Source organism: Entelurus aequoreus, unplaced genomic scaffold (assembly GCF_033978785.1).
Source record: "Entelurus aequoreus isolate RoL-2023_Sb unplaced genomic scaffold, RoL_Eaeq_v1.1 HiC_scaffold_56, whole genome shotgun sequence".
Lineage (NCBI taxonomy): Eukaryota > Metazoa > Chordata > Actinopteri > Syngnathiformes > Syngnathidae > Entelurus > Entelurus aequoreus.
The window spans coordinates 133,242-155,000 of record NW_026907988.1 but is presented as its reverse complement, the minus strand read 5'-3'; the positions used below and the strand labels follow the sequence as shown (position 1 = coordinate 155,000).

General features: G+C 40.0%; 1 protein-coding gene across 7 annotated transcripts in view; it reads left to right on the top strand.

The window, feature by feature from the left end:
* LOC133645426 (uncharacterized) overlaps positions 1–11,599 on the top strand; it is a 129,311-nt gene extending 117,712 nt beyond the window's left edge. For 6 of the 7 annotated variants that reach the window (XR_009825101.1, XR_009825099.1, XR_009825100.1 and 3 more), the window contains one exon: positions 11,459–11,534. Coding sequence is in view for 1 of the 7 variants with exons in the window: in XM_062040264.1 (XP_061896248.1) it covers positions 10,847–11,353; positions 11,459–11,566 (615 nt within the window). In the remaining 6 variants the exon portion in view is untranslated. Of the gene's footprint in view, positions 1–10,317; positions 11,354–11,458 lie in introns of those variants that run through there. The other variant, XM_062040264.1, reaches the window with a different exon arrangement.
* Positions 11,600–21,759: the final 10,160 nt, after the last annotated feature.

Below are 21,759 nucleotides of genomic sequence, written 5' to 3'. Positions count from 1 at the left end.
CAAGGGGTGTTAATTTGGTGAGTGGGGTCACCAGTCTAACCATAGCACAAAGCCCAACGGCTGACGTCGGGATTCTAATGTACAATCTGTGCTTCCCACAACACCAGAATAAGTCAGCTCGTGCCTAAGGGCCTATCCTAGAGCCATCTATCAGTGTGGTGCACCAGTAATGGTTGATGTCACCCAATTTGTTGGGGGACGGAGAGGGTCCTGTAATTTGAAAACGCGTGTAATTCAGCTTTTGGGCCACAAAGGGAAGAAGTCGGGTGGCTTTGTCAACAGAAGGGTACACATGTCAGTCAACTTAAAAGGGGCGGGGTAAGTGTGGGAAAAGGGACGTCCAGCGGAAGAAGCAACACAGTCACCCAGGTTTTGGCATCCACCTGAGCCACAGGTTGTCTGCACCCGCTCCTAAGGTCAAAGGTCAAAGTTACCAGGCCTTCGGTGGTGATGTCATTAGCACGCACGGATGTGAGCCTTTGAAACACCACCGAGGTGGGGTGGTACTTTAGGTGCTACAGAGGGTGTAGAGGTAGTTAACGCCCTCTCAAGGACATTAATTTTAATAATTCCTTTAGCGTCTGTATCAGTCAGGTCAAGCCCCAAAACAACATAAAAGGGAAGATGGGCACAACTTACCAGAGTATGTTGTCTGCATCCGACACCAATGGTTCAGGGTTGAGTCGTAACAAATATAGAGGTTATTACCACGGTAATAGCTATTGTGTCCCCCGTAATTAATCACACTGCACAGGTCAAAAAATAAGTCTTGCTATCCCCTTTGACCCAGTCTATTTAAAGTCCGCTGTATGTTCTTAGACACTTGTCAGTCACTGTCGTCAGGAAGGATGAACTGAGACACAAAGACAGTAGAACACGCCCAAAAACCAGTCCGTCAGGGAACACTACCGGGTGCAACATCCTGCCTTTCGTCTATCAATATCAGAGTAATTTAGGTAACAAAACGGGGGTAAACATCAAACGTTTCACTTAATGTAACGACACATACAGTTATGCTGCAAACAAGCAAGAAAAACTAAGAAACATTTAGCATACTGGATTGGTCTCACACAAAGATATACAATATAGAAGTTGAAAAGAGTAATGTAGGTAAAAAATCTCTCTCGTCTCCTGGGCTGAGGGGCAGATGTTGTGGCGATGTCAGCAATGACATCCGCTGGTGATCTGTCAGGTTCTTCAGCTATAGTGCAGAGGGAGAGGTGGTACCAGGTGTCCCCTCCACCAGCCAGTCGAAGGGCGTGGGACGTCCGTTCCACGACTTTGAAGGGACCAGTCCACCTGAGCTCCGTCCACTTGCGTTTGATGACCTTGATCGTGACCCTCTCAGCGGGCGGAAGGGAATCTGTACAGAAGAACTGGCACACAAATTCTGCAATTTTTTGTGTAAAATACCATTTTGGTTTTACGCTGAGTCCTCCTTCCATGGGGGGCTGCTGGTCCTGTGAATGGCTGACCTGTATGCAGCTCATAGGGTGAAAAACTCAAAGGGCGGTAAAACAGTTTTATTCACGGACCTTCGAATGATCATTAACGCTAATTGCAACATGTCAATCCAATTAAATTTGGTCTGTGCACAGATTTTAGCCAATTAGTTTTTTATGTTCTGGTCCATCCTTTCAACCTTGCCTTGGGACTCAGGATGGTACCCCAAACCTGTGTTCTAGTCCGAAAGCCTTTTCGACCAAGGCTAAGTGAGTATTTTTTTAATGGTTGCCGTTGTCTGACCTAATCTTTTTGGGGAAACCATGTCGGGGTACTAGGTCATTCACAAGTCATTTATTACTGATATTGCATCCTCTTTTGAGGTTGTTGTTGCTTCCGGCCAACCACTGTGATTGTCAACACAAGTCAGTACGTACCTTTTCCCTTGTACCGTATTGATCATATCAGTGAAGTCAAAGACTATACATGGTTCACCCTCACCTCCTCCATTTTCTAAATTTGATCTATTTAACTACTATCGATGTGTAAAATCGTTATTTTCAAATTAAAATTAGTTATAACTTCTTACCCACGGGAAAAACGTTAAAACTATGGAATGTGTCAGAGTCGGATGATTGTCGATTTTGTTCCAAGGAGTCTGTATCCACCCTCACTCACCCCCTTCTGTTTCTGAAAAAAGGACTGTGTTAGTCATACTATCACTTTCAGAAACATCTCAGAAAAAGGTCAGCTAATAGTCAAGTAGCGGAGGACAGGTCATGTTTGAGGTCAATGATTGTCTCTTTAGCCTCTATGGTCCACTGGGGGGTGGTGTTAGGGTAGGGGACCCCTTAGCAATATCACAATTAACTCAAACTCAACTAAACCCTAGCTTTTATGTAACTTATTCAATATGGTGAAAGTAACAAATATGCTTATATTTATATTGTCACCAATACTAGAAAAATACTACCCTTGTGGCGAATGCTTTAGCAATAGTATTTTGAAATTTTACCACACCTGGTAGCCCCAATAATTCATTAAGTCAAGCTCATGTTGTAGAAAGTTGAATGATGCGGACACGTTTGTTACTGAATACTTTCTATCAGACTTCTGCCATGGCAACTTTGTGTATGTAATGAGCAACTATAATTATTTGATATGCTTAAATGTGTAATGTGTCGTTCTAGCTCAGCTGTTGTGTAGCTGCTAGCTCCTCGTAGCCTACAGGTGTCTAAAGTGCAGCCCATAGTTATGTGTTTAACATAACCATGGGCTAAACCTAAACAATTGAAAATGTGGTATTTGGGTGTCGGTGTAATGTTTGGCAGCTACGCTGTGTCTTATCATTGGACCTAAGTTCTTTGGTTTTGTAGGCGAGACAGAGAGCAAGGGAACAATGTAGGACACAATTGTGTCCATCTTATACCATGCTAGCTGTTGCAAAGATAGGTCAACATGAGCAGCCACACCTTGAGTTCCAACATATATAAATAATCATAACATATGGCGAGTCGGGTGGCAGAACACACGGAAGCATCTCAGTCAGTCAGGGTTTTCACCGTTAGAGCCAGGGGTGCAAACTAACTTTTTGACCAACTCGCCAAGTGGCTAGTAGGTGAAAAAACATACTCGCCAACCATATTTTTTACTCGCCAAATGCCAAAACAAACTATTTCCTTTACCATTGTATTCCGCCATGTAGAAGTGTTCACGTCACATTAAAACCAATTCTACAACCAACCAGGGGCCACAGTATAGTATATAGAGTATATAGATTCTTTTTTTTACTATCCTATGAAACTAGAAGCAGGACGCATGATGCAGTGCAGATAAGATTTTAAAAGATCTGTATTCAATAAAATTTAAGTAATATACAAGTTTTACAGTGCATTGATTGCTACAAAGAATAAAGAAATAGTTAAATATTTTTCAACATTGTCTGGATATTTACATTATTTTTTTTACATTTAAACATTAAAAAATATTCCTGTAGGTTTTGCCCACGGACAGCCCCTTTTTCTCATCCAAGCTTAAAAGAAAGAGAGTATAAAAACATTCAAACAATTGAACTCAAACAGCTATACTTTCTAGTGCATAATGCATAAATGTCAGCCACGTTGCAGGAATAACAAAAGCAATATATGATTAGCTATTTACCAATTTTAAATCCCCAGACATGGCATGAAAATATATCAGCAGCACACTGCTACCACTATCATTAAACTATCCAATCCTGCCACTGTAACATTACATCCAGACATCAAACTATATATCAACACTGTCACTGTCGATGTGTAACCACAATCATTAAACTGTCACTTTACATCCATGGCATTTGTAATGTAAATATAAACACAGGACACAGCTAACAATTACCTGCATTGCCAGACGTAGTCGGTGATGGGTCGACCTTTCTTGGCGATGGCGTGCGCATTTCGGAAAAGAAGCTTCATCTTCTGGGTGTTTACGTCCGAGAGTTTAGTGAGAACTTGCACCGAGGGCGCTTCATGGAGTGGGGCAGACTTGGCTTGCTTTATTTTCATATTTTTGTCGTGGTTGCGAGTGCCTTCATGTGATATTATACTTTCAACTTTCATCGAGGAGCAGCCCACAACAAAGTGACTCGCCTGACTTTTTTTGTCCTTTCCAAAAGTTGTGCACACAGTGCAAAACATGATGTTGTTCTTGACAGTCAGCCAGTCGCGTTTTTTCCCTGCATCGTCGTATAGCCACTTCGTCTGAAACTTTCTCCCCCCAGTTCCAGCGCTGGTCGGTTTGGGTTTCGCAGCATTCGCATCGCGACCCCCCTCCTCCTCCTCCTCCTCCTCCTCCTCCTCCGTCCGTGCCTTTTTAGCTATGGGTTTCAGGAAGCGCCACATAACGATAAGATTTATAGGCTTAAGGCTAGGAAGAATGATTGTTAGCTATTAAGACTCGAGTAACGTTACCGGTACACTCTGTGACTGTCGCCTGAGAGATATCCCTGTAGTGCACGCTCTAAGCTAACTACTAGGCTAGCTAACTGCCGTCTCTTAGCAACTAGTCTACGGAACGTCGAACGTGACATCACAACAAATATGTGCTTGGTAAAATAATGATCTCCGTGTTGCTTTAGGTACCGGTAAGCGCTGCATTATTGCTGTTGTGAACCTCACTTTTTCAACTCGCCAGCGTGGCAAGTTAGGCAAATATTTTACTCGCCAAAGCTAAAAATAGCTCGCAAATGGCGACTGGCGAGTGTTAATTTGCACCCCTGGTTAGAGCCTGTTGTTTCAGGCTGTGGTATGCTTGGTAGTGGTGTCGCAGCTGGGTGGTTCAGCCGTCAGGTAACACCAGGAATGTTCCTTCTTTGCGATTTGAATGTCAGGGTACAGTCTGTAAAGGAGGTCCAGCAATCTGAACCGGAAGTGGTTTGGTGACAGTTAACCTTCTTGTGACCCCAGCGAAGCCTTCGACCTTTAAAGAGGAAGCACACAGTTTTTTTGGTACCTCTGCATTCAGAATCGAATGGGTGGCTGATAAAATTGTCCGTTGACACTCATGTCCAGCAGGGGTCCTGTCGGTACTTCCTGCTGCGGCTCCTGATGTGGGCGTTTGTTGGCACGACGGAACCTTTCCTGTTCGGAAATGTTCGGACAGTCACTACTCCAGTGACCAGGCTGGTCACAGCCGAAACAGTGTCTACCCCAGACTGGCTTTGACGCATCGTGTTGTCCACCACCCGAGTCCAACCGCACGTCTGTTGAGGATTCTTTCCTCCACCTGTTGGAACTCAAAAGCAAGGTCACCCACTGCTGAATATACCCTAGCTGATCTTTGACCTTTTGGTTCTTTTAACCTTTTATCTTCAGCGATCTGTAATTTAAGTAGTCGTTTCCTTGTTGCTCTGTCATTAGCCCTATTTTGCATGGGATGAATAAAATGTCCTGCCATATATTGTTTTTGGCACCGTGTATATCAGGGTTAACTTTGTCCAAAGTGTTTGGCCAAAGGTTCCCTCCCGGAGGTACAGGTGGGAAACAAGGTCAACAATGGCTTGCATGTATGCATCGGCAAGAGACTTATATTAAAGTAGGCCCCTATAATTGTCATGTGTCAAAAATGTCTGGTGTGCACCGCCCTCTGCTGGAGGAAAATGGTCAGACTTGCAAAATAAGCGGTTAATACTTTCTCTTTTAACGTTGATGTTCCAGGTAATTTAATGTTCAGTGAATGTATAGGATAGGCCGATGTCGTTGTGGCTTGTACAGCCCTTTGAGACACTTGTGATTTAGGGCTATATAGATAAACATTGATGGATTGATTGATGGTTGATGGTTGATGGTTGATGGTTGATTATATGACCAAAATGAACTTATTTCATTTATTCATTCATTTTCTATCGCACTCATAGTTTTATTCCATTTTGCATCTAATTATTCCTATTGATTTCTTCCCATTTCACTCAAACAACTAAACAAACAAATAAACAAACTTGCAGCTAACCACAATCAACAGCATACCATTTACGAATACCTTCATTTGTCACTTTCTCATCTTTCTTTCACTTTCGTTTTCCTTTACAAACAACCTCCTGTTCCCTAACTCTTCCTTACACTTCACACAATGTTTCTATTTTCTGTTGTCCTAGAAACCATTCACGTAACGTAAGGTTATAAACATCCTTTTCCCCTATTGTTAATGTCATTTGTCAAAAATGTCTGCCGTAGGAAAATGGACAGACGTGTAGAAGGGGTTAATTTTCGGAGGCAAGATCAATCTTAGAGGGGGCGTGTTAATACCTCCTTCTCTTGTCACTGGAGTAGGGGGCGGTGTCAGTCAAAGTCTGGACGGGTCGTTTGAATTGTCTTGCGCATGCGCGGCAGACAAAAAACCAATCAGTTCATTCTGTCATTAATCATCGTTTCTTTTGCTGCATTTCGTTTTTCCACGTAATCCCCGTTTACTTTTATCATACGCCAAACTCTTAAATTCTCTCCCTGAGTGTTCCATTTTCACCAGCGCGCACACACACACACACACACACACACACACTCACACTCACACTCAGCAGCACACTCTCTGCGTTTCACTTTACCATAAAACTTCCAGTTACTTTTTTTATTTTTATTTTTATTTTTTATTTTACCAGACGTTTGAGTTCACGACTTTTCGAGTATTGTAAACTCCCTCTTAACCCTTTCAAGGAACGTTCTCCTTTTTTTTTTCTCTTTTTTTTTTTTTTTTTTTTTTTTTCTACCTGCTAGTTCCATTGTCGACAACCGTCCATTCAATTGATCATTGAACGGTAGCCAATCATCACATTTTGCCCCGCCGCCATCACATTTCTGTTTGTCACACTCCAAGGCCATTGTGTCTATATTTTCTTAATTCTAGTGCCCTCAACGCAAAGGGATCTTCCAACCCGCTTCCTTAGTTTTAGTGTCTTATCACACTGGGATCTATCAACCCGCTTCCTTAGTTTTAGTGTCTTATCACACTGGGATCTATCAACCCGCTTCTTTAGTTTTAGTGTCTTATCACACTGGGATCTATCAACCCGCTTCCTTAGTTTTAGTGTCTTATCACACTGGGATCTATCACCCCGTTGCTCTTTTAGGCGGCGACCAACTACCCAGGGTGAGCCACACCCAACTATTAGTTCACTCGTCAATGAAACTGCCCGTCACGGTAATCGAGACACAATGCCGTGAGTTGCACACTCCAAGGCCATTGTGTCTATATTTTCTTAATTCTAGTGCCCTCAACGCAAAGGGATCTTTCAACCCGCTTCCTTAGTTTTAGTGTCTTATCACACTGGGATCTATCAACCCGCTTCCTTAGTTTTAGTGTCTTATCACACTGGGATCTATCAACCCGCTTCTTTAGTTTTAGTGTCTTATCACACTGGGATCTATCAACCCGCTTCTTTAGTTTTAGTGTCTTATCACACTGGGATCTATCAACCCGCTTCTTTAGTTTTAGTGTCTTCTCACACTGGGATCTATCAACCCGCTTCCTTAGTTTTAGTGTCTTATCACACTGGGATCTATCACCCCGTTGCTCTTTTAGGCGGCGACCAACTACCCAGGGTGAGCCACACCCAACTATTAGTTCACTCGTCAATGAAACTGCCCGTCACGGTAATCGAGACACAATGCCGTGAGTTGACCACTTATTTACAATTTTAATGCAATGGCAGGCTCGGCAAAAATGCAATCAATCTATCGAAATCACAGCTCTGCGTCTGGGGTACAATATAGTGTTTGACTTACAGACTTCAGGACAGACTCCTAACGCAGATTTTATCTAAAAAGAAAGGTTCTGCTCACCTTGAATTGGCCAATTGAGTCTGTCCAGAAGATTGCAAGAAGTCATCGATCAACAGCGTGCCATCTCGGACGAAGCCCCCAAATTGTTGCGTCGACAGCTCTTCCTCCCAAGGAAGTCAAAGTCTGCTGTCCACTCCCAAGTTCTTTTAATGGCAAATAAGCTGATGTTAAATTGACCACCAAAAGCAGTAGTTGGTATTTCGTTGTTTATTGTCAAAGCTTTGGCAATAATGAGACCAATCCAGCACCCAAGCGTTCCCTAGCCCGGTCCAGATCGGTCTAGCTCGGTCCCCCCCAAGCTCAGCACTCCCCTGTGCTCGTTATCTTAGGAATGTTATGGCAGTCTCAACAGCGCTCTGCCTGTCTACTCAAGGACACTCGAATCCAAGCACTTTGTACCACACGAGACATTAGCTGATGTAAATATGACTATAGGAGTTTTTAGAAAGAAGTAACACTTAAATATGGAAAATATCTCGTTCCATCACTATATTATCCCGGCCGACCTTCGGTGGGTACTCCAGATTGTTCCAAAACAGCAAATGAGGAAAACATGAAGGATTAGAGAGATGTTGTAATTGTATGTCACATTTTCCTACACCCCTAATATATATATATATATATATATATATATATATATATATATATATATATATATATATATATATATATATATATATATATATAAAATTTAAAAAATGCTAGAAAAATAATCTGTGATTAATCACAGATCTAGAGTGTGATTAATCTGATTAAAACAAATTAATCACTTGACAGCCCTTAGATATACGGTATAAATGTTAATTTTTGTATATGTATATATACATATACAGTATGTACAGTATATATATGTAGCTGAGTGGTTAACACTGGTAACTGTGCACCAAGGGGTACTGGGTACAAATCCCGGTCAGGTTACAAGACTCCAGCCAAAAGAGTCAGTGTTTTTTTACACGTCCATTTGTAGTTAACTGAGACAGGTTCTCATTTAAATATGTCATTGGGGCACCAAAATCTGACCTTCAGCCAACCAAGGGTAGCTGAGTGGTTAAAGCAGCTAGCTTCCAATCAAAGAGGACCGGGTTCAAATCCCAGTCATGGCCGAGCAGTGACTGGGTAAACTCCGGCTGGAGGAGTTACTTTTTTGTATCATAGTTTACTGAGACAGTTTCTCAATTAAATATGTCATTGGGGCCCGAAGTCTTGGCTCCAGCAGACCAATGATAGTAGAGTGGTTAAGGCAGCTAGCTGTCACTCAAAGGGGATTGGTTTCAAATCCACGTCATGTCGTGCAGTGACTAGGAAAGCTCCAACTGGAAGAGTTGCTGTTTTATATCCTAGTTTACTACGACAGGTTATGTCATTGGGGCCTGAAAACTGTGAATTGGCAGATAAAGGATAGCCGAGTGGTTATAGCAGCTAGCTCCCAATCAAAGGGTACTAGGTTCAAATCCAAGTCATGGTCCAACAGTGACTAGGAAGGCTCCAGCTGGGGAGTTATTGTTTTATATCATAATTTTCTGAGACAGCTTCTCAAATAAATATGTCATTGGGGCCCGAAATCTTGTCTCAAGAATAATTTGTTTCAACTATTAAATGAACCAAAAAATGACTTATTTTATCTTTGTGAAAATATTGGACACAGTGTGTTGTCAAGCTTATGAGATGCGATGCAAGTGTATGCCACTGTGACACTATTGTTCTTTTTTTTTATATATATAAATGTCTAATGATAATGTCAATGAGGGATTTTTAATCACTGCTGTTTTGAAATTGTTACCAGTATTGATGCTGTTGTCGATAATGTTCATTTTTGTTTCACTACATTTGGATTGTTCCGTGTCATGTTTGTGTGTCCTCAATTGCTCTGTTTACTGTTGTTCTTAGTGTTGCTGGGGCGGGTTTGCTTTTGGAATTGGATTGCATTGTTGTGTATTGTTTTGTTGATTGATTAATAAATTCATAAAAATATTTAAAAAAATAAACATATATAAATCAAATGTTAACAATCAAATGTAGATACTTTTTCTTATGCTTTCTTTTACACCTGTTGGGAGTGCATTCCACATTGATGTGGCATAGAAAGAGAATGAGTTAAGACCTTTGTTAGATCGGAATCTGGGTTTAACGTGGTTAGTGGAGCTCCCCCTGGTGTTGTGGTTATGGCGGTCATTTACGTTATGGAAGTAGTTTGACATGTACTTCGGTTTCAGGGAGGTGTAGCGGATTTTATAGACTAGGCTCAGTGCAAGTTGTTTTACTCTGTCCTCCACCTTGAGCCAGCCCACTTTGGAGAAGTGGGTAGGAGTGAGGTGGGATCTGGGGTGGAGGTCTAGAAGTAATCTGACTAGCTTGTTCTGGGATGTTTGGAGTTTAGATTTGAGGGTTTTAGAGGTGCTAGGGTACCAGGAGGTGCATGCGTAATCAAAAAAGGGTTGAACGAGAGTTCCCACCAGAATCCTCAAGGTGCTTTTGTTGACCAGAGAGGAGATTCTATGGAGAAATCTCGTTCGTTGGTTGACCTTTTTGATTACCTTGGTTGCCATTTTATCACAGGAAAGATTAGCCTCTAGAATGGAACCTAGGTAGGTGACCTCATCTTTCCTGGTGAGAACAACGTCACCCACTTTTATAGTGAAGTCATTGACTTTCTTAAGGTTGATGTGGGACCCAAACAGGATGGATTCCGTTTTACCCAAGTGTATGGATAGCTTGTTGTCAGCGAGCCAGGTGCAAGTTCTACAGAGTTCAGCACTGAGGATTTTCTCCACCTGTGACTTGTCCTTGCCGGATACCAGCAGGGCCGAGTCATCCGCAAACAAAAACAATTCACAGTCGCATGCCGATGACAAGTCGTTTATGTATACCAGGAACAGTAAGGGCCCTAATATACTGCCTTGGGGGACTCCACAGCTCACTGAGAGGGGGGGGGACACGGTGCCGTTCACCTCTACCACCTGTTTCCTCCCCTCCAAGTAGGATTGCATCCAGCTCCATGAGGTTTTGTTAAATCCGATTGCTCTGAGCTTATCCAACAGTATCTGTTAGTCTGTCTCTACCCCCCTTGCTGAAGCGACATCTGGTGGTCCATGTATCCCAGAGTAAGCCTGTCTCCAGTTCTCCACTCTCTTCCCCTGACCCTACCCCTCTGGAAAACGGTGACCCAGTTTGGACCGTCAAGGAGATCCTTGGGGTCCGTCGGCAAGGTAGGGGCCTGGTATTTTTGGTACATTGGGAGGGTTATGGTCCAGAGGATAGATCCTGGGTGCCGGCCTCCTACCTTGCTGACCCCACCCTTCTGGAGGACTTCTATCAGGTCAACCCTGGAGCTCTCCGGCGCTCGTCGAGAGCCTCGCATAAGAGGGGGGGCACTGTTACGGCTCTCGCGCAGTCTGCTTCTCCCTCCTCGGCAGGAGCTCCTCGAAGCTACGCTGCAAGCACCGCAGGACACGCCCCCGCACGCGCCCCGCAGACCGCGGCCACGCGCCTCCACAGCCGGCGGCAATCATCAATCAACGCACCTGGTCTTGACGAGAAGCAGCAGCATAAAGGCTCACTCCACTGACTACTCCACGCCGGAACAAAGCCCTGATTCAGTAAGCTTCACGTCTCTGGCTCCTCATCTGTGTCTCTCTCTTTTGCTCGCTTTGTCTCCCTCGTGCCTAGTCCTTATTTGTCCTTGTCATCTCCTGTTCCCACAGTACATCCGTGTCTCCGCAGTGAGCCGTGCGCCTCACCTGCCGATCTTCCCCCTGGACTCTGACTGCCTTCCTCGACCTCCGCAGTGGATGGAAAGAGTGGATGACTAAGAGTGTATGAATAAGAGTGTATGAATAAGAGTGTATGAATAAGAGTATATGAATAACAGTGTATGAATAAGAGTGGATGAATAAGAGTGTATGAATAAGAATGTATGAATAAGAGTATATGAATAAGAGTATATGAATAAGAGTGTATGAATAAGAGTGGATGAACAAGAGTGTATGAATAAGAATGTATGAATAAGAGTATATGAATAAGAGTGTATGAATAAGAGTGTATGAATAAGAGTGGATGAATAAGAATGTATGAATAAGAGTATATGAATAAGAGTGTATGAATAACAGTATATGAATAAGAGTATATGAATAAAAGTGTATGAATAAGAGTGTATGAATAAGAATGTATGAATAAGAATGTATGAATAAGAGTGTATGAATAAGAGTGTATGACTAAGAGTGTATGAATAAGAGTGTATGAATAACAGTGTATGAATAAGAATGTATGAATAAGAGTATATGAATAACAGTGTATGAATAAGAGTATATGAATAAGAGTGTATGAATAAGAGTATATGAATAAGAGTGTATGAATAAGAGTGGATGACTAAGAGTGGATGAATAAGAGTATATGAATAAGAGTATATGAATAACAGTGTATGAATAAGAGTATACGAATAAGAGTGGATGAATAAGAGTGGATGAATAAGAGTATATGAATAAGAGTGGATGACTAAGAGTGTATTTTGATTGATTGATTGAGACTTTTATTAGTAGGTTGCACAGTGAAGTACATATTCCGTACAATTGACCACTAAATGGTAACACCCGAATAAGTTTTTCAACTTGTTTAAGTCGGGGTCCACTTAAATTGATTCATGATACAGATATATACTATCATATATACTATCATCATAATACAGTCATCACACAAGATAATCACATTGAATTATTTACATTATTTACAATCAGGAGTGTGGAGGGGGGGTGGGGGGTGGGGATATGGACATCAAGTAGTGGACATAGAGAGAGAGAGAGATAGAGAGATCAGAAGGCATAAGAAAAATAATCTGCATTTGATTGTTTACATTTGATTATTAGCAATCCGGGGAGGGTGTTAGTTTAGGGTTGTAGCTGCCTGGAGGTGAACTTTTATAGCGGTTTTGAAGGAGGATAGAGATGCCCTTTCTTTTATACCTGTTGGGAGCGCATTCCACATTGATGTGGCATAGAAAGAGAATGAGTTAAGACCTTTGTTAGTTCGGAATCTGGGTTTAACGTGGTTAGTGGAGCACCCCCTGGTGTTGTGGTTATGGCGGTCATTTACGTTAAGGAAGTAGTTTGACATGTACTTCGGTATCAGGGAGGTGTAGCGGATTTTATAGACTAGGCTCAGTGCAAGTTGTTTAACTCTGTCCTCCACCTTGAGCCAGCCCACTTTAGAGAAGTGGGTAGGAGTGAGGTGGGATCTGGGGTGGAGGTCTAGAAGTAACCTGACTAGCTTGTTCTGAGATGTTTGGAGTTTAGATTTGATGGTTTTGGAGGTGCTAGGGTACCAGGAGGTGCATGCGTAATCAAAAAAGGGTTGAACGAGAGTTCCCGCCAGTATCCTCAAGGTGCTTTTGTTGACCAGAGAGGAAATTCTGTAGAGAAATCTCGTTCGTTGGTTAACCTTTTTGATTACCTTGGTTGCCATTTTGTCACAGGAAAGGTTAGCCTCTAGAATGGAACCTAGGTAGGTGACCTCATCTTTCCTGGTGATAACAATGTCACCTACTTTTATGGTGAAGTCATTGACTCTCTTAAGTTTGATGTGGGACCCAAACAGGATGGATTCTGTTTTACCCAAGTGGATGGATAGCTTGTTGTCAGCGAGCCAGGTGCAAGTTCTACAGAGCTCAGCACTGAGGATTTTCTCCACCTGTGACTTGTCCTTGCCGGATACCAGCAGGGCAGAGTCATCCGCAAACAAAAACAATTCACAGTCACATGCCGATGACATGTCGTTTATGTATATTAGGAACAGTAAAGGTCCCAATATACTGCCTTGGGGGACTCCACAGCTCACCGAGAGGGGGGGGGACACGGTGCCGTTCACCTCTACCACCTGCTCCCTCCCCTCCAAGTAAGACTGCATCCAGCTCCAAGAGGTTTTGTTAAATCCGATTGCTCTGAGCTTATCCAACAGTATAGCGTGGTTAACGGTGTCAAAGGCCTTCTGAAGGTCCAGCATGACCATGCCGCAGTATTTGCCCGCGTCCACCTCATGTTTGATGTGGTCGGTCAGATAGAGAAGGCATGTGTCAGTGGAGTGGTTAGTTCTGAAGCCGGATTGGAATTTGTACATGAGTTTATTAGTGGCAAGGTAACTATCGACCTGTTCATAAACTATTTTCTCCATTACTTTCGAAATGGAGCTGAGAATAGAAACAGGTCGGTAGTTGCCAGGTTCCAATTTGCTTCCTTTTTTAAAGAGGGGAGTTACTCTTGCTATCTTAAAATCTTTTGGTACTTGGCCTTGTGTAATTGATAGGTTTATTATGTGCGTGATGATCGGGGCAATGATGGAGGCAGAGTCCCTGAGGAATCTGGAGGGAATATTATCAAGGCCGGTGGCCTTGTTAGGGTGGAGCGCGCTCAATTTTTTAAACACCTCATCAGCTGTGACCATTTCTAATTTGAAATCATTGTTGGATACTCCTAGCTTTCTGTAGAAGGCTTTAATGTGTTCTACACCAAAGCGACCAGAGTGGTGGGACAGCTTGTTGACAAGAGTTGCAGCTATGCTGGTGAAAAAGGCGTTAAGTCTGCTAGCTACCTCCATTTTGTCTGTAATGAGGGAGTCACCCTCCTTGATGCTGATGTTGGTGAGTCTTGTTTTAAGTTTCTGGCTGCAACCAGGAAGCTGGTTGTTGAGAATTTTCCAGAGCTCACGTGGCTTATTCGTGTTTTCCTCTATTTTGTCGTTAATGTAATTTTTTTTTAAGGATTTAGTCAGGTTGGTTGACTTATTTCTTAATTTATTGCATTGCTTTTTGAGAGTTGAAAGGAGTAATTTGAGGTTGATATTATTGGGTTGTTTATCTACTTCTGTTTTACATTTTTGGTATTCAGAGTATTTCCTGTCTCTGTCTTTTATGGCAGCTAATAGGTCCGGATTCATCCATGGTTCCGAGCGGGCTTTGATCCTGACTGTTTTCACGGGAGCCATGTCATTTAGTATCTTTAGGAACGCCGTTTTGAAGCGATCCCAAGCGACATCGACCAGGTTGCTCGCGAGCACAGGGGACCAGTCCCACTCATCTAATTTTAAATTGAAATTGTCATTGGAGTATTTTTTGAGGGATCTGGATTGGGCTGTTATGTGGCCATTGGCTTTAGGTTTAGCTATTTTACGGGTGTATGAATAAGAGTGTATGAATAAGAGTGGATGACTAAGAGTGTATGAATAAGAGTATATGAATAAGAGTGGATGAATAAGAGTGGATGAATAAGAGTGGATGAATAAGAGTATATGAATAAGAGTGTATGAATAAGAGTGTATGAATAAGAGTGTATGAATAAGAATGTATGAATAAGAGTATATGAATAAGAGTGTATGAATAACAGTATATGAATAAGAGTATATGAATAAGAGTGTATGAATAAGAGTGTATGAATAAGAATGTATGAATAAGAGTGTATGAATAAGAGTGTATGAATAAGAGTGTATGAATAAGAGTGTATGAATAACAGTGTATGAATAAGAGTATATGAATAAGAGTGGATGACTAAGAGTGTATGAATAAGAGTATATGAATAAGATTATATGAATAACAGTGTATGAATAAGAATGCATGAATACGAGTATATGAATAAGAGTGGATGACTAAGAGTGTATGAATAAGAGTATATGAATAAGAGTATATGAATAACAGTGTATGAATAAGAGTATACGAATAAGAGTGTATGAATAAGAGTGTATGAATAAGAGTGGATGACTAAGAGTGTATGAATAAGAGTGGATGACTAAGAGTGTATGAATAAGAGTGTATGAATAAGACTGTATGAATAAGAGTGTATGAATAAGAGTGGATGACTAAGAGTGTATGAATAAGAGTGGATGACTAAGAGTGTATGAATAAGAGTGTATGAATAAGAGTGTATGAATAAGAGTGTATGAATAAGAGTATATGAATAAGAGTGGATGAATAAGAGTGGATGAATAAGAGTATATGAATAAGAGTGGATGACTAAGAGTGTATGACTAAGAGTGTATGAATAAGAGTGTATGAATAAGAGTGTATGAATAAGAGTGTATGAATAAGAGTATATGAATAAGAGTGGATGACTAAGAGTGTATGAATAAGAGTGGATGAATAAGAGTGGATGACTAAGAGTGGATGAATAAGAGTGTATGAATAAGAGTATATGAATAAGAGTGGATGACTAAGAGTGTATGAATAAGAGTGTATGAATAAGAGTGTATGAATAAGAGTATATGAATAAGAGTGGATGACTAAGAGTGTATGAATAAGAGTGTATGAATAAGAATGTACAAATAAGAGTGTATGAATAAGATTATATGAATAAGAGTGGATGACTAAGAGTGTATGAATAAGAGTGTATGAATAAGAGTGTATGAATAAGAGTATATGAATAAGAGTGGATGACTAAGAGTGGATGACTAAGAGTGGATGACTAAGAGTGTATAAATAAGAATGTACCAATAAGAGTGTATGAATAAGATTATATGAATAAGAATGCATGAATAAGAGTGTATGAATAAGAGTGTATGAATAAGAGTGTATGAATAAGAGTGGATGACTAAGAGTGTATGAATAAGAGTGTATGAATAAGAGTGTATGAATAAGAGTGGATGACTAAGAGTGTATGAATAAGAGTGTATGAATAAGAGTATATGAATAAGAGTGTATGAATAAGAGTGTATGAATAAGAGTATATGAATAAGAGTGGATGACTAAGAGTGTATGAATAAGAGTGTATGAATAAGAATGTACAAATAAGAGTGTATGAATAAGATTATATGAATAAGAGTGGATGACTAAGAGTGTATGAATAAGAGTGTATGAATAAGAGTATATGAATAAGAGTATATGAATAAGAGTGGATGACTAAGAGTGGATGACTAAGAGTGTATGAATAAGAGTGTATAAATAAGAATGTACGAATAAGAGTATGAATAAGATTATATGAATAAGAATGCATGAATAAGAGTGTATGAATAAGAGTGTATGAATAAGAGTGTATGACTAAGAGTGTATAAATAAGAGTGTATAAATAAGAGTGTATGAATAAGAGTGTATGACTAAGAGTGTATGAATAAGAGTGTATGAATAAGAGTGCATGAATAAGAGTGCATGAATAAGAGTGCATGACTAAGAGTGTATGAATAAGAGTGGATGAATAAGAGTGGATGAATAAGAATGTACGAATAAGAGTGTATGACTAAGAGTGTATGAATAAGAATGTACGAATAAGAGTGTATGAATAAGAGTGTATGAATAAGAGTGTATGACTAAGAGTGTATGAATAAGAGTGGATGACTAAGAGTGTATAAATAAGAATGTACGAATAAGAGTGTATGAATAAGAGTCCCGACTAAACCCGAAAATGGAAGAAATTAGAAGAAAATGCATATTTCACGGAAAAAAAATATTTTGCAAAATGTCGTAAAAAAAATTCAAAATAACGGACTTGCTTCAGCAGCACAATTCTGGTGCTGTAGTTGTAGGAGATGTCTCAAAACGTCATCAGGAGTCCCGACTAAACCCGTAAATCTAAGAAAATGTAAGAAAATGCATTTTTTAAGAAAAACATTTTTTGCTAAAATGTCGTAAGGGGGGACCCTGTCGTAAAAATGCCAAAAAACTGACTTGCTTCAGCAGTACAATTCTGGTGCTGTAGTTGTAGGAGATGTCTCAAAACGTCATCAGGAGTCCCTACAAAACCTAAAAATGGCATGAAAAGCTTTTTTTGGGAAAACTTTTTTTTTTTTTTTTAAATTCCAAAAAACGGACTTGCTTCAGCAGCACAATTCTGGTGCTGTAGTTGTAGGAGATGTCTCAAAACGTCATCAGGAGTCCCGACTAAACCCGTAAATGTAAGAAAATGTAAGAAAATGCATTTTTTAAGAAAAACATTTTTTGCTAAAATGTCGTAAGGGGGGACCCTGTCGTAAAAATGCCAAAAAACGGACTTGCTTCAGCAGTACAATTCTGGTGCTGTAGTTGTAGTAGATGTCTCAAAACGTCATCAGGAGTCCCGACTAAACCCGTAAATGTAAGAAAATGCATTTTTTACGAAAACATTTTTTGCTAAAATGTCGTAAGGGAGGACCCTGTCGTAAAAATGCCAAAAAACTGACTTGCTTCAGCAGTACAATTCTGGTGCTGTAGTTGTAGGAGATGTCTCAAAACGTCATCAGGAGTCCCGATTAAACCCGAAAATGGAAGAAATTAGAAGAAAATGCATATTTTACGGAAAAAAAATATTTTGCAAAATGTCGTAAAAAAAATTCAAAAAAACGGACTTGCTTCAGCAGCACAATTCTGGTGCTGTAGTTGTAGGAGATGTCTCAAAACGTCATCAGGAGTCCCGACTAAACCCGTAAATGTAAGAAAATGTAAGACAATGCATTTTTTAAGAAAAACATTTTTTGCTAAAATGTCGTAAGGGGGGACCCTGTCGTAAAAATGCCAAAAAACCGACTTGCTTCAGCAGTACAATTCTGGTGCTGTAGTTGTAGGAGATGTCTCAAAACGTCATCAGGAGTCCCTACAAAACCTAAAAATGGCATAAAATGCTTTTTTTGGGAAAACTTTTTTTTACAAAAAAAAATTCAAAAAACAGACTTGCTTCAGCAGCACAATTCTGGTGCTGTAGTTGTAGGAGATGTCTCAAAACGTCATCAGGAGTCCCGACTAAACCCGTAAATGTAAGAAAATGTAAGAAAATGTATTTTAAGAAAAACATTTTTTGCTAAAATGTCGTAAAAATGCCAAAAAACGGACTTGCTTCAGCAGTACAATTCTGGTGCTGTAGTTGTAGGAGATGTCTCAAAACATCATCAGGAGTCCCTACAAAACCTAAAAATGGCATAAAATGCTTTTTTTGGGAAAACTTTTTGTACAAAAAAAAATTCCAAAAAACGGACTTCCTTCAGCACCACAATTCTGGTGCTGTAGTTGTAGGAGTTGTCTCAAAACGTCATCAGGAGTCCCGACTAAACCCGTAAATGTAAGAAAATGTATTTTTTAAGAAAAACATTTTTTGCTAAAATGTCGTAAGGGGGGACCCTGTTGTAAAAATTCCAAAAAACGGACTTGCTTCAGCAGCACAATTCTGGTGCTGTAGTTGTAGGAGATGTCTCAAAACGTCATCAGGAGTCCCGACTAAACCCGAAAATGGAAGAAATTAGAAGAAAATGCATATTTTACGGAAAAAAAATATTTTGCAAAATGTCGTAAAAAAAATTCAAAAAAACGGACTTGCTTCAGCAGCACAATTCTGGTGCTGTAGTTGTAGGAGATGTCTCAAAACGTCATCAGGAGTCCCGACTAAACCCGAAAATGGAAGAAATTAGAAGAAAATGCATATTTTACGGAAAAAAAATATTTTGCAAAATGTCGTAAAAAAAATTCCAAAAAACGGACTTGCTTCAGCAGCACAATTCTGGTGCTGTAGTTGTAGGAGATGTCTCAAAACGTCATCAGGAGTCCCGACTAAACCCGTAAATGTAAGAAAATGTAAGAAAATGCATTTTTTAAGAAAAACATTTTTTGCTAAAATGTCATAAGGGGGGACCCTGTCGTAAAAATTCCAAAAAACTGACTTGCTTCAGCAGCACAATTCTGGTGCTGTAGTTGTAGGAGATGTCTCAAAACGTCATCAGGAGACTAAACCCGTAAATGTAAGAAAATGTAAGAAAATGCATTTTTTACGAAAAACATTTTTTGCTAAAATGTCGTAAGTCGGGACCCTGTCGTAAAAATTCCAAAAAACTGACTTGCTTCAGCAGCACAATTCTGGTGCTGTAGTTGTAGGAGATGTCTCAAAATGTCATCAGGAGTCCCTACAAAACCTAAAAATAGCATAAAATGCTTTTTTTGGGAAAACTTTTTTTTTACAAAAAAAAATTCAAAAAACAGACTTGCTTCAGCAGCACAATTCTGGTGCTGTAGTTGTAGGAGATGTCTCAAAACGTCATCAGGAGTCCCGACTAAACCCGTAAATGTAAGAAAATGCGTTTTTTAAGAAAAACATTTTTTGCTAAAATGTCGTAAGGGGGGACCCTGTCGTAAAAATTCCAAAAAACGGACTTGCTTCAGCAGCACAATTCTGGTGCTGTAGTTGTAGGAGATGTCTCAAAACGTCATCAGGAGTCCCGACTTAACCCGAAAATGGAAGAAATTAGAAGAAAATGCATATTTTACGGGAAAAAAATATTTTGCAAAATGTCGTAAAAAAAATTCAAAAAAACGGACTTCCTTCAGCAGCACAATTCTGGTGCTGTAGTTGTAGGAGATGTCTCAAAACGTCATCAAGAGTCCCGACTAAACCCGTAAATGTAAGAAAATGTAAGAAAATGCATTTTTTAAGAAAAACATTTTTTGCTAAAATATCGTAAGGGTAAAAACATTTTTTGCTAAAATATCGTAAGGGGGGACCCTGTCGTAAAAATTCCAAAAAACTGACTTGCTTCAGCAGCACAATTCTGGTGCTGTAGTTGTAGGAGATGTCTTAAAACGTCATCAGGAGTCCCTACAAAACCTAAAAATGGCATAAAATGCTTTTTTTGGGAAAACTTTTTTTTTACAAAAAAAAATTCAAAAAACAGACTTGCTTCAGCAGCACAATTCTGGTGCTGTAGTTGTAGGAGATGTCTCAAAACGTCATCAGGAGTCCCGACTAAACCCGTAAATGTAAGAAAATGTAAGAAAATGCATTTTTTAAGAAAAACATTTTTTGCTAAAATGTCGTAAGGGGGGACCCTGTCGTAAAAATGCCAAAAAACGGACTTGCTTCAGCAGTACAATTCTGGTGCTGTAGTTGTAGGAGATGTCTCAAAACGTCATCAGGAGACCCTACAAAACCTAAAAATGGCATAAAATGCTTTTTTTGGAAAACTTTTTTTTTACAAAAAAAAATTCCAAAAAACGGACTTGCTTCAGCAGCACAATTCTGGTGCTGTAGTTGTAGGAGATGTCTCAAAACGTCATCAGGAGTCCCGACTAAACCCATAAATGTAAGAAAATGCATTTTTTAAGAAAAACATTTTTTGCTAAAATGTCGTAAGGGGGGACCCTGTCGTAAAAATTCCAAAAAACTGACTTGCTTCAGCAGCACAATTCTGGTGCTGTAGTTGTAGGAAATGTCTCAAAACGTCATCAGGAGTCCCGACTAAACCCGTAAATGTAAGAAAATGTAAGAAAATGCATTTTTTAAGAAAAACATTTTTTGCTAAAATGTCGTAAAAATGCCAAAAAACCGACTTGCTTCAGCAGTACAATTCTGGTGCTGTAGTTGTAGGAGATGTCTCAAAATGTCATCAGGAGTCCCTACAAAACCTAAAAATGGCATAAAATGCTTTTTTTGAGAAAACTTTTTTTTTACAAAAAAAATTTCAAAAAACAGACTTACTTCAGCAGCACAATTCTGGTGCTGTAGTTGTAGGAGATGTCTCAAAACGTCATCAGGAGTCCCGACTAAACCCGTAAATGTAAGAAAATGCATTTTTTAGGAAAAATATTTTTTGCTAAAATGTCGTAAGGGGGGACCCTGTCGTAAAAATGCCAAAAAACGGACTTGCTTCAGCAGTACAATTCTGGTGCTGTAGTTGTAGGAGATGTCTCAAAACGTCATCAGGAGTCCCTACAAAACCTAAAAATGGCATAAAATGCTTTTTTTGGAAAACTTTTTTTTTACAAAAAAAAATTCCAAAAAACGGACTTGCTTCAGCAGCACAATTCTGGTGCTGTAGTTGTAGGAGATGTCTCAAAACGTCATCAGGACTAAACCCGTAAATGTAAGAAAATGTAAGAAAATGCATTTTTTAAGAAAAACATTTTTTGCTAAAATGTCGTAAGGGGGGACCCTGTCGTAAAAATTCCAAAAAACGGACTTGCTTCAGCAGCACAATTCTGGTGCTGTAGGAGATGTCTCAAAACGTCATCAGGAGTCCCGACTAAACCCGAAAATGGAAGAAATTAGAAGAAAATGCATATTTTACGGAAAAAAAATAT